Below are 12,725 nucleotides of genomic sequence, written 5' to 3'. Positions count from 1 at the left end.
TTTTTTTTTTTTTTTTTTTTTGTACTGGGGATTGAACTCGGGTCCTTGCGCTTGCAAGGCAGGCCACCAAACTGCTGAGCTAAATCCCTGGCCCTATATTATATATTTAAAAAAATATAAAAATAAACGCACTTGCTGCTGCTTGTTTGGCTTGATGTAAAAATTTGTATTGGGGGCTGGAGATTTAGCTCAGCAGCACAGCGCCTGCTTGGCAAGTGGGAGGTTGTGAGTTCAATCCCTGGTACCAAAAAAAATTTGTATTGGTATGTGTTTTCCAAAGGTGATGGTGCTGGGAAGTCAGCTCAATGGGATCGAGCCTGCCTTGCAAGTTCAAGATCCTCAGTACCAAAATAAATAAACAAACAAACAAATAAAAAAATAAAAGGTGATGGCTACCAGGCATGATGGCACATGCTTATAATTCCAGCACTTGTTAGGCTGAGGCAGGAGAATCACTGCAAGTTTGAGGCCATCCTGAACTACATAGTGAGACCCTGTCTCACACAACAACAGCAACACCAAAAACAAAAGTGAGGGCATTTGTAAAGTTGGACAGTTTTATTTGTGTATTCTAATAGTGCATAATTTTTTGAATCAGGGCCATTTAGTTTCTAGCTATGTATTTCTCAGATTGACGGTGATTTGGGAGAAATTGTCTAATCTTCCTTAAGCAGCTACTTTGCTCACTCAAACATGTTAAGGTTGCAAACTATGAAGAGTACTTTATGTACTTCAGTAACTATTCTGTAAATTTTATGGGTTTTGAAATATAAGAATACATCAAACTCACTGCAGAAGAAGTTGCCTGTTAATGTTAAACATCAGTACTATTTTAAAAATATTAATTAGGGGCCGGGGATTTAGCTCAGTGGTTCTGGTGCCTGCCTCGCATGCACAAGGGCCAAGTTCAATCTCTGGTGCCAAAAAAAATTTTATATATATATACACACACATATATATATGTGTGTATGTATGTATGTATATATATATATCATGCAAGGCACAACTAATTGGTTCTATAAGTGAGAACAGGATTTGCCAGTGAAAGTCATAGTCTTGATATGCAATTTTTGTGAGCTCTGGCTGTCAGTGTCTTTTTAAATGAACTGGGAGACGAGTATGTTGTCATCTTGGAGTGTGTTAGAAAAGGCAGCAGTAAGTTTTACTGAGATTATTTTATTGGTTCAGTGATTTTATTTGCTCAGTGAACATGGCAGTGTACCTTGATTAAACTCTAGTGTTTGCATACTGCTGTAGGTTTGTAATGCTTATAAAGTTAAACTTTGGTTAGTAATCTCTGCAGTTGCCCAAATGGAAGGAAAAAAATCATCTAGCATTCGTTATACCTGACCTCCTGATAAACTAGTAGAGTTAAATGAATATTTTGGAGATAATAGCCTTAAAATTGAGATGAATTAAAATTTCTCTACAGTATAGTACTGGATTCAAAGAATTAATGTGCCTGTAAAGTGCTGTGAGGCTTGTTTAAGGAGACCATTCATGGTTTCATAGAAAAAGACTTAGTTTGGCCAGAAGACTTATTGGCAAATCATAGTCTACTAAGTTAACATATTTCTTATGTCCTTGGTCTGCCTCCTGAGTATGTCTGACTTCATTCTTCCTGGCCCAACAGCTATAGGCTAGAAGCCAGAAGTTGCTTTTATAGTTTTGTGTTTCCTACCACTGTCTTTTCTTATTCTCTTGAAATGTCATTACTTACTTTTATGCCATTTGCTATTTTGTTTTATAATTATTTCACATCCATTTCTTTACCATGTGACTGGAGGGCAAAGTCTCTCTTGCACAAAGTAATTCCATTACCAAGTAAGATGCTTTCTACTTAATTAACAGTAAATATTTAAACAAATGAACATCATCCTCATGTGTATTTACATTTATTGACAATTGGAAATGTAAGATTGGGCTAGTGATGTAGCTTGATGGTAGAGTGCCTGCTTAGCATAGAAGTGACCTGGGTTCCATCCCCAGCTCTGCCCACTCATGCACATGTACACACACGCACACACACACAGGAATTGTTTTTGCTGCTGTTGTTCCGGGGAAGAATTGTTTTAATTGTCAAATTTTGTGTGTATATTCAGCTGGTGGTTACTGCTGTAGGAGCTATAGTCCAAATATCAAAATAATGTTTGCAACTGACAGATGTATGTATATATTTTACCCCTAAACAAATCATGGGTTTTTTTTCATATCATACTCTTTTCATGAAGGCCCTTTGTCAATTAAGGGTAAAGTGAAAGTGCTGTAGTCTGAATGTTGATGTTCCCTAAAATTTGTACTTCTGAGCATTGAACGGAGGGCTTCAGACATGCAAGGCAAATGTGCTACCATTGAGTTGCATCCCCAGCCCCATATTTTGGAGTTTAATCTCCAATATAATAGTATTGAGATGGGGCCTTTATGATTGCATTGAAGAAAAAATAGAAGTGAGAGAAAATAAAATTATGGATGTTATTTATTTATTTATGGTTCCGGGGATTGAAATCGGGACCTTGCACTTGCCAGGCAGGTGGCGCACCACTGAGCCAAATTCCAGGCCCTGGATATTTATTTTTGATTTATCTTCTGTGTATGAACTTTTCATGGAGCTGTAAGCAGAAATTTTATGTCTTGATTATTCTAGTTGACATTAGTACATCAGAAGCATTTTTCGTATTTATTCATTGTTCTTGAAAACATCTCTGTGGAGGCATAATAGTTCATAAACCTCCAATAATAAGAGAATGGTTAGCTTGACGCAACTTTTTCTATTAGAAGTTTTTTTTTTTTTTTAGGCAGGGTCTCACTAGCCCAGGCTGGCAATCCTTTTTCTCTTGCAAGTTTGGGGATTACAAGTGTGTGTTTGCTTTTGTTTCCTTACCATACTTTCCCATAAGTATGACTACTGGAGAAGGAATATGGACATTTTTAGTAGCTGTTGACATGTATTAGGGTCAGAAGATTTTTTTTCCTATGAGTCGATAGCACATTTATTCGTTGCCTTATCTCTGAAAAAAAGATCACACTAAGAATTTAAAAATTAGGCCCATATTCAGAAAGATGTAAATTTTTCTGAAAGTGAAAAGGTCTAAATAGTGTTGGCCTTTTTCCTAAAACAAACTACAGTGGTTTTTTAGTAGTATTTTTTGGCTTGGGGCCAAAGGTAGGACTTTTACTCAGCTGTTAGAATTGGGTTTATGGCTGAAATCTGTGAAGTTAGTGTGTCTGCTGAGCAGATGTATACTATTCTTGCAATAAACTCGTTAAAATAAGCAAAGAGAAATATGAAAATTTTACACATAAGGCATTCTTAGAGCAATATTTCTGTTTTCCTAATAAAAATTTAATTTTTACAGTCTTTTGCAGTATTGCGAATTGACAGTAGGTCCTCCTGCCTCAGCCTCCCAAGTTTGGAGATTACAGGTGTGTTATGTGCAGGTGTGAATTTTAAGGAGTCCTCATTTGGTTTTTTTTTTTTTTTGAGACGGGATCTCGCTATGTAGTTGAGATTGACCTGGAATTCACTATGTAGCCCAGGCTGGTCTCAAACTCACAGCGATCCTCCTGCCTCAGCCTCCCGAGTGCTGGGATTACAGGTGTGCACCACCACGCCTGGCCAGGAGTCCTCATTTGTAACATTTAAGTTTTAGGAAATTTCTTTGCTTGATTCTTTGTTTTTACTAAAAGGTGACTGTTAGTTGAGACTTAGGATACATTGTTTGTCCTGCAAATATACATTAGAAAAGTGTATGTGAAATTGATGTTATTTGTGTGGAATTAAAGCTGAGTGTTAGTTCCAAAGGTATGCTTTTGCCTGACCTGGAGTGGTTCACTTATTTTGTATTTGCAACTTCACTATTTCAGTTGACTCTATAGAGTAATAATTTAAGATGTATATTATTACCTTTTCTGTCTGAAAATAGGTATATTTAACATAGCAAGAGATCCAAAATTTAAAAATTCTATTCATTCCCAGTGTACTTAATTCTTGTAACCAAGTAGAAATGCATTTTCATAAACTTTGGTTCCAGGTGAGTAACCGACAGCTTTTAAGTGTCTCTGTCTCTGACAGTCTCACTGTGTAGCTCAGGTAGGACTGGCAGTGATCTTCCATATTTTGTCTTAGAAATGCTGTGATTTTTTTGGTGACACTTCTGGAAGTCTTGTTGGGCTACCATTAGCACCAGTACCATATCTGTGTTAATATAATTGTCAGATTTGAAGGTTATATACTGAGATGTTAGTGTGTTGAAAGAATAAGAACAATCTGAAAGTTCTAGAAAATGGCAGTGTCAAGCTCCTCAATATATTGAAATTTCACTATTCAATTATGATTTGATTATTTTTTTATTATTTTCATACTGATTTCTTTCATAGCACACTTTCTCAGCACATATTAGGCGGCATTATATTTAAGTGCTTTTGGGTCAGGTAGTTAGCTCAGTGGTGCTGCACCTCGCTCTCAAGCACAAGGCCCTGAGTTTGATCCCTGGTACCCCCCCAAAAAAAATTAAATAAAAACAAGCAAAAAAATTTAAATACATTTTTTTAAATAAGGAAGGGAAGGGGGAGGGGATTGGGGAAAAAGAATCAAGGTATATATCATGTATAGGTACAAGTTATGATGAATGTGATCTTTATATATATGTATTTAAAATGTACCAATAAAATTAATTATTAAAAATGTACAATAAAATTTAAATGCTTTGGCATTTATTCCTTTGGCTGTAACATGCCTTTGCATTTAGTATAGAATTCTATAATTTAATAATCATTGTTCGCTAACATTAAATAAATGTTTAGAATCTGTGATCACTTTTCCTGGAGTTTAGACTTTTCTCTTTTTTCCCCCTTGATTCTGGGGATTAGAGTCAGGATCTTCTCACAGGGCATCCCCAGCTCTTCTCTCATTTTTTCATTTTGAGACAGTGTCTTAAGTTGCCCTGGCTGGGCTTTGACTTGTGATCCTCTAACCTCAGCCTCCCAGAATGCTGGGATTCCAGGCCTGTGCTTCTTTTGTATTATTTTACCTTTTCTTAACTGTTCATCTTGATTTTTAACACCAATATATCTGAAGGAGCTTAGCTCTGCATTCATTCGTTCATTTGTTCATTCATTGTGGTACTGGAGATTGAACCCAAGACCTTTGCGCTGTCTACATCCCTGGCAAATGTTTTGATTTTTGATTTAGCTGATTCACTAAGTTGCCTAGTCTGGGTTTGAGTTTGTAATCCTACCTCAGTCTCCCAGAGTGGTGGGATTATAGGCCTGTGCTACCATACGTTGAGTTTGAATCCTGAATTTTGTAAAAGATAACTGGGCTTATTAAGCCTGTTCCTTTTATTTGGTAGTCTGGCTGTTTACATATTTCTTACTAGCAACCTCCTATCCTTACCTAGGAGTGGTCCTGTCAGGTCATGAGACTCCTAGAAGCTTCTGATAACATTACAGAAAATAATGGTGCCATTTTCTGCCGTTCTTTCTTATTTTCTATGTTCTTTTCTTCTATGTCAGAGTATCCTTGTCCAGGATCTGAACTTTCTAAGAAAAGGTAGAAATGTGATTTCTTTCTTTCTCTTCCCTTTTTATGAATGTAGAACTACATTGATAAAATATTTTGTTGTTCTTGGGTGAAATTAGGTTATACTCACATATTACTATTATTTTAAAGTGTTTTCTTGAATACCCCAGGTGAACATGGCATGTGTAATTTTTGTTTTGCTTTTTGGGTTTTTTTTTTGTTTTGTTTTGGTACCAGGGATTGAACTCAGAACCTTGCGCTTGTGAGGCAGGCACTGGAACCACTGAGCTAAATCCCCAGCCCTGTGTAATATTTTTTGATGATGAAACTTTTTACACATACACACACACACACACACACAGAGGTCCATTTTAGAATTCAGCAAGTTGGCTCGGGCATGGTGGTGCATGCTTGTAATGCCACCTATCTGAGGCAGGAAGGTTACCAGTTGCAGGCCACCCTGGACTATGTAGTAAACTCAGTCTCAGACGAAAGATTTAGCAACTGGACTGTTCATGGTTTTTTGAAATGTAACTTAGATTTTTAAATTAAGGAAAATCTTTTTAAAACTTTCTTTGAAATGGCTTTTTTTTTCTTTGTACTTGGGATCAAACTCAGGACCTCATGCTTGCAAGGCAGATGTTGTTCCACTGAGCTATTTCCGGACCCACAAATGGCATGTTTTAATAATAGGTAACTTATCATTTTGACACTATTCTAGTGCACTTTGACCTTTGTCCATAATTGTTTAACACGTTCATGACAAGGCCTTAACTTGTATGTCTCCCTGCTGGGCAGCTTGGGCCAGTGGTGGTACATGCATGACTGTCCCATTAGGTGTCATGAGACAGTGCCTGTGTATGTTATGAGCTGCCCAATGGGACAGTTATGCATGAACACCAGGGTAGGAACTATAAAGTTAAGCCTTAGGAACCTATTAAGTTAACTTGTTTCTTAGAATTTGGACTATAGATGTTTAAAGAACAGGCCTTACCCATGACAGTATTAGCAAGGAAAAAAATCAGCTTTATTAAAGACAAACTTTAAAAACTGGAAAGATGTAAGGGTATTCATGCTTGACTTTTGTTTACTAATAAAGACATTGGGATGCAATTGATATTCTTGAGCTGAAATTTACTTTCTGGTTGACTGGAAGCTTAGACGAGATTAGTTGGATTGATTAATGTTTTGTAGGGATATGATCATTGTTGAAATGATGGTATTATTGTCATTCTTAATTTTTATTTCACTTTGTTTTGCACGTGGTGGGAATTGAACCCAAGGTCTTCACACTGAGATACCTTCCTCTTCTCCCCCTTCTTTTTTTACTTTTTATTTTGAGACGAGGTTTCCTAAATTGTTGGATTATAGGCAGGTGCCACTACATGCAGCTTTATTTCACCTTTATAACAACCCTGTGAAGTCACAAAGAATATGTTACGGAAGCAAGAATTCATTGGGAAATCTGGATTATTTTTTAAAAATATGTATAAGTATGGTTTTTATCTTTTTACTTTCATGTGATATAGATCAAACTTTTAAGTCTGACAGATTGGTATACTTCAGGAATTGACAGTCTAGGATTGTGTGCTGCCCTGGTGTAGGAGATGATTTTGAGTGTCAGGGTTAGGTTACTACTAACTCGAAAAACTGAAGCAGACAAAAACTGTCTCTGTTGCCTTTGCACTATTTGTCTTGTTTATAAACCCTAGATATTTCTTTGCTTTTGGCTACTAAAGCATTTGCCAACAAAATGGTGTTCTCATTTTATAAGTAATCTTTAAAATAATAACTGAGAAGATGAGCAGTAGGGTTGATGGCTTTTGGCTTCTTTTGGGATGGGGGCAAAGTTTGCTATGTTGTCTAGGCTGGCCTCAAACTTGTTATACTGCTGACCCAGCCTTCCAAGCATTTCCGATTTAAAGGTGTATGCCACTGCCCCCATCTTTGATAGCCAGTTTTGGATGCTATTGGCTGGGGATGTAGAGAAAGGTGCTTAGAGGAGGATGATGTGTGTCCATCACTTTCCCTGCTTTCTCCTCCCTGCTGACAGGGAACCGATAATTCCTGAGGATGATTTATTCATTCATTTATTTGTTTTTGGCTTTATGAGGTAGGGTCTCGCTGTATGGTTCAGGCTGGCTTTGAACTCACTATATACCCCAGGTTGGCCTGAAACTTGTGATCCTCCTGCCTCAGACTCTCTCAAGTGTTGAGATTACAGGTATGCGCCACCACACCCAGCTCTTTAGTATTTTTCTTTGTGGTACTGTGGGTTGCACTCAGTGGCACTGTGGCACATCCCCAACCATTTTTTTTTGTTTTGTTTTGTTTTTTTGAGAGAGGGTCTTGCTAAGCTGTCCAGCCTGGGCTTGAACTTAAGATCCTCCTGCCTCAGTTTCCCAAGTAGTTAGGATTACAGGCATGGGACGTTGTGCCTGTATAGTGTTTTATTTATAGTTCTTCTGTAGGCTGATGCCAAACAGCACTTTAGGGATTAGATGCTACTTTTTCATTGTTGCCATTTGAGAAAACAAATAAATTTAGACCTGGTTAGAGATTCTTGGCATAACTAGAACATCAAAAAATAGGGGAAACAAACAGTTACAGAAATAATTGAAAAAGGAAAATCTCACTTGCAGTATATACATCTTGTTTGTATAGTAGTACCCTGTGTTGGTAGTCGCTTCTTAAAACAATGCTTTTGAGGGCCAGGGATTTAGCTCAGGGTTCCACTGCTTGCCTTGCAAGTGCAAGATCCTGAATTCTGTCCCCGGTACCAAAAAAAAAAAAGAATACAAAATAATGCTTTTGAAGTTTGATTTTTCCAGAATAGGGTTAACTCTGTTCTGATGTCATTGTTTAAAAATGTTTCAAAATTTTTGTTTTCTCTTTGTCCAATTAGATGTGACGCAGACCCTTCAGCCTTAGCCAACTATGTTGTAGCACTGGTCAAGAAGGACAAACCTGAAAAAGAATTGAAAGCCTTTTGTGCTGATCAACTTGATGTCTTTTTACAAAAAGGTAATTATTGTGGATCTTCCACCAAACATACATACATACATACATACATACATACATTCATTGATTCATTCATTTATTTATGGTACTTTCGAGACAGGGTCTTGCTGGCCTCAAACTCACAGTGATCCTCCTGCCCCAGCTGCCCAAGTGTGCCACAATGCTCAACATCCAAGTATTTTGATAAAGATTTTGAATTTAAAACTTCTTGAATTTAGGGCCAGGTATTTGGCTCAGTGGTTCTACCACCTGCCTCGCAAGCGCAAGGGCCCCAGTTCGATCCCCAGTACCAAAAAAAAAACAAAACAAAAACTTCTTGAATTTAAACCTTCCTGAAGATTTAAGTTTTATGGTAAAGACAGTAGTCAGGTGTCTTTACATATGTATTCATGCTGAATTACTTCTCATAGGTTTTAGAAGAGAAGTTTTTTCCCCCACTCCTTTTTTGTTTACTTTTTATAATGTACACAATACAGTTATATTCATCCTTAGGATCTTGTACCTTTACCATGATTTATCTTGGTTCTTATCTTTTCCCTCTTCCCCTGCCCTCCTTTCACCCCCTTGTTTACTTTTGTTTGATGGAGTCTCAATGTGTAGTCCAAGCTGGCCTCAGAGCTCAGGATTCTCCTGCTTCAGCTTTTCCAGTGCTAGGTGCTGTCACACCCAATCTGCTTTTCTCCTGTGTTGAGCAAATGGCAGCTCTCATATCTTTTAGATCCTTCACAGCTTTTGGAAACACCTACTTGATGGTTGAGGAGTAACTTAAGAATATGGAAGCTGCTGATTCTTGTTAAGACAATGATTCCATCAGTCTTTGCCCCTGTAGTCTGGGGCTTGTTTATATCCAAGAAGAAATGGGCATGATCCCAGAGGCCTCAGCCTTCCAGAGGGCTGAGATTACAGGTTTGGCTAGATACTATAAATATTTTTGATGTTTATACTTCAGTGAATTTTATTCCTCATATTCTGTTAGTCCGAAGTTTTGAAAGCTATCAGCTTCCATATCACTTTTTTTTTTTTTAGTACGTTTTTGCTATACATAATATATTTTTCCTGGGGAGTTTGTTTATGTACATATTACATCTTAATCTTTTTTACTTCTCCTTATCTTCCTTTCCCTTTATCTCTAGATCCTCTTCCCATTTGCAAAAGGTCTACTTTCCTGTTTCATATCATCTTTTATTTTTCTCTTTATACTTTGTTTCTCATATAGAAGAAACCATATGATGAATAAGTTTCTGTGGTTGATTTATTTCACTTAACATTATGGTCTCACGGTACATCCATTTTCTACAAGTGACTGAAATTTATCCTTTTTATGGCCAAGTAGTAGTCCATTGTGTATATATGCCACGTTTTCTTTATCCATTCATCTGTTGATGGAGGTGTATGCCACTTTGAAGATTTAGCTATTGTGAGTTGTGCTGCTATAAACATGGACACACATGTATCATTGTAATATTTAGCTCTTTCAGGAAGATACCTAGTAGGTAGGTTGAAAGGAGTTTCAAATTTTAGTCTTTTGAGGAATCTCCATAGTGATTTCCATAGTGGTTACACTAGTTTACAATCCCACCAACAATGTAGGAGTTTTCCTTTTTGAGGTTGGGTTTTTTGGGGTGGGTACTGGGGATCAAATTCAGGACCTTGTGCTTGTGAGGCGGGTGCAGCACCGCTGACTAAATCCCCAGCTCCCTATTTTGAGTTTTTGATGATACTTCTTTCTCTGGAGTAAGATGGAGTCACTGGGCTGTTTTAACTTGCAATTCTCTGATGGCCAAAAATGTTGACCATTTTGAAATATACTTAGTGTCATTTGTATTTCTTCTTCTGAGAACTTTCTGTTCATTTTTATTATCCATTCTTTAGTAATTAGTCCTCTGTCAGAGGAATGGCTTGCAGGAATTTTTTTCCTATTCTGTAGGTTATCTCTTCACTGTTAGTTTCTTTTGCTGTGCAGAAGCTTTTAAATGTCATATACATCCATTTGTTGATTCTTGGTATTATTTCCTGTATAGTTGGAGTTCTATTAAGAAAGTCCTTGCCTATGCTTATGTCTTCAGAAGGTTTTTTTTGGTACCCAGGGTCAAACCCTGGACCTTGTGCTTGCGAAGCAGGCATGGGCACTGAACTAAATCCCCAGTCACTACCGCATCTTTTTTCTTTCGAAGCAGGATCTCGCTATGTAGTTACATAGTTCAGGATGGTCTTGAAGTCACTATGTAGCCTAGACTGGCCTCCCACTTGAGGCGATCCTTGTGTTTCAGCCTCCCAAGTGGTAGGATTATGAATGTGTGCCACCACATGTGGCTGGCTCTTGAGTTTTTACCTATTTTATCATTCAGCATATTAGGTGTTTTTTATTTTAATATCTAGATCTTTTACCCGTTTTGATTTCATTTTAGTTCATGTTGAGAGATATGGGTCTAGATTCAATCTTGTGCATATAGATAATCAGTTTTCCCAGTGCCATTTGTTTTTCCAGCCCATGTTTTTGCCTCTTTGTCCCAGATCAGATATGTGAATATGCCTAGGGCTGTTTCTCCATCCTCTAGTCTGTTTCATTGCTCCGTATTTCTGTTTTTATGCCAATATTTCATATTATTCTCATAACAATATTGATCTTCCAACAGATTTAAAAATCTTTTAAAGTTTTTGAGTAGACATACACTTAATCCAGCAGTATAAAGTTATACCAAGATAAATATTCTTGCCTATTGTACATGTGCCTCTTTTTTTCTCTTACAGCACATAGTTTTTCAGTTATTGTGTCCTCTCTGTTGAATACATAAAGACATTGTCTTACATCTTCAAGATTTGATTTTTCCTAGGACTAGTTCTTTCTGCAGATGTTTTGTGGGCTGGGGATAGAGCAAAGAGATGGAGTACTTACCCAGCATATACAAGGCCTTGGGTTTGATCTTAGCACTAAAAAAAAGTTTATGTTCTCTTGTGTAATTATCTCATAATTTATTTTACTTTTATTTATGTAAGTTTGGGTTGTTTTCAATGTTTTGTTATTACATACTTTGAAAAATAATCATACTTAACGAATATATGATTTATGTATGTGCAGTTACGTTAGAAGGCTTTAAATAGCCAAAAGTGGAATTCCCTTCCTTAAGGTCTCACTTTTAGTCCCATCTGCAGTGTAAGAGATTGCCTGTTTTTCTAAAACATATTTTTTGTTTGTTTATATAAAAATTAAATATTATTTTTTCTTTTTAGAAACTTCCGGTTTTGTGGATAAACTATTTGAAAGTCTCTATACTAAGAATTACCTTCCACCTTTGGAACCAGTTAAGCCTGAGCCAAAACCACTAATCCAAGAAAAAGAAGAAATTAAAGAAGAGGTAATACAAAGCTTTTATTTTGCTTCTGGGAGTATGTTAGATCCTACTGCTGGTATTCTTAGATGAAAGATGAGCTTTTTATTTATTTTTATTTAGTTTATTGGTACATTTTAGGTATACATTATGATCACATGCATCATTGGGAATTTGTACCTGTACATGATATATCTTGGTTCTTGTTTTTTCCCCATTCCTCTTCCCTTCCATCCACCCCTCCCTATTTACGAAAACTTTGTTTCCATTTTTTTCTTCTTTTTTCATATATTTTTCTTTTTCTTTCCTTTCACTCACACCTTTCCCTCACTACTTCCCCTTCTTTTTTGGACCTTTTCTTCCTATTTTATATTATCTGTTGTACATTTTGGTCCTCATTTACACTTGGCAGTTTCTCACACTGGAGAAACTATTTGGTATTTACACATGTGTGTCCTATTTATTTCACTTACAGAAGATGAGCTTTTTAGAATTATTTATTGATTGAAATTCCTGGGCTTGGAACATGGTACAAGATTCTTCATCAGGATTTTCAGTTCCTTGAAGAGTTGGAAAAATTTTAGATAGCTTGTTTAGGCATTATAGAAATACTTTGAATTTCTGTGATACTGAAGTTCAGAAAAATGTTACTTAGTGACTTGTAGAAAAACAAAACTTAGTTAAATCAGATTAATTACAGAGGTTTAACAGAAAGTAATACATTAAAGAAAGTAAAAGAGAGAGGTGAGGATTTAGCTCAGTGATGCTGCTGCCTGCTTTGCAAGCACAAGGTCCTGAGTTTGATCCCCAGTACCAAAAAAAAAAAAAAAAAAAAAAAAAAAAAAAAAAAAAAA

General features: G+C 36.6%; 1 protein-coding gene across 4 annotated transcripts in view; it reads left to right on the top strand.

Annotated features, from left to right (window-relative positions):
- Positions 1-12,725, top strand: part of Rbm27 (RNA binding motif protein 27) — a 68,183-nt gene that overhangs the window by 4,661 nt on the left and 50,797 nt on the right. For all 4 annotated transcript variants that reach the window (XM_010627056.3, XM_010627054.2, XM_010627055.2 and 1 more), the window contains exons 2-3: positions 8,427-8,545; positions 11,774-11,898. In XM_010627056.3, coding sequence (XP_010625358.1) covers positions 8,427-8,545; positions 11,774-11,898 — 244 coding nt within the window. The remainder of the gene's footprint in view (positions 1-8,426; positions 8,546-11,773; positions 11,899-12,725) is intronic.

This window comes from Fukomys damarensis, unplaced genomic scaffold (assembly GCF_012274545.1).
Source record: "Fukomys damarensis isolate Sample0158 unplaced genomic scaffold, DMR_v1.0_HiC HiC_scaffold_3, whole genome shotgun sequence".
Taxonomy (NCBI): domain Eukaryota; kingdom Metazoa; phylum Chordata; class Mammalia; order Rodentia; family Bathyergidae; genus Fukomys; species Fukomys damarensis.
This window is presented reverse-complemented; position numbering and strand designations above follow the sequence as displayed.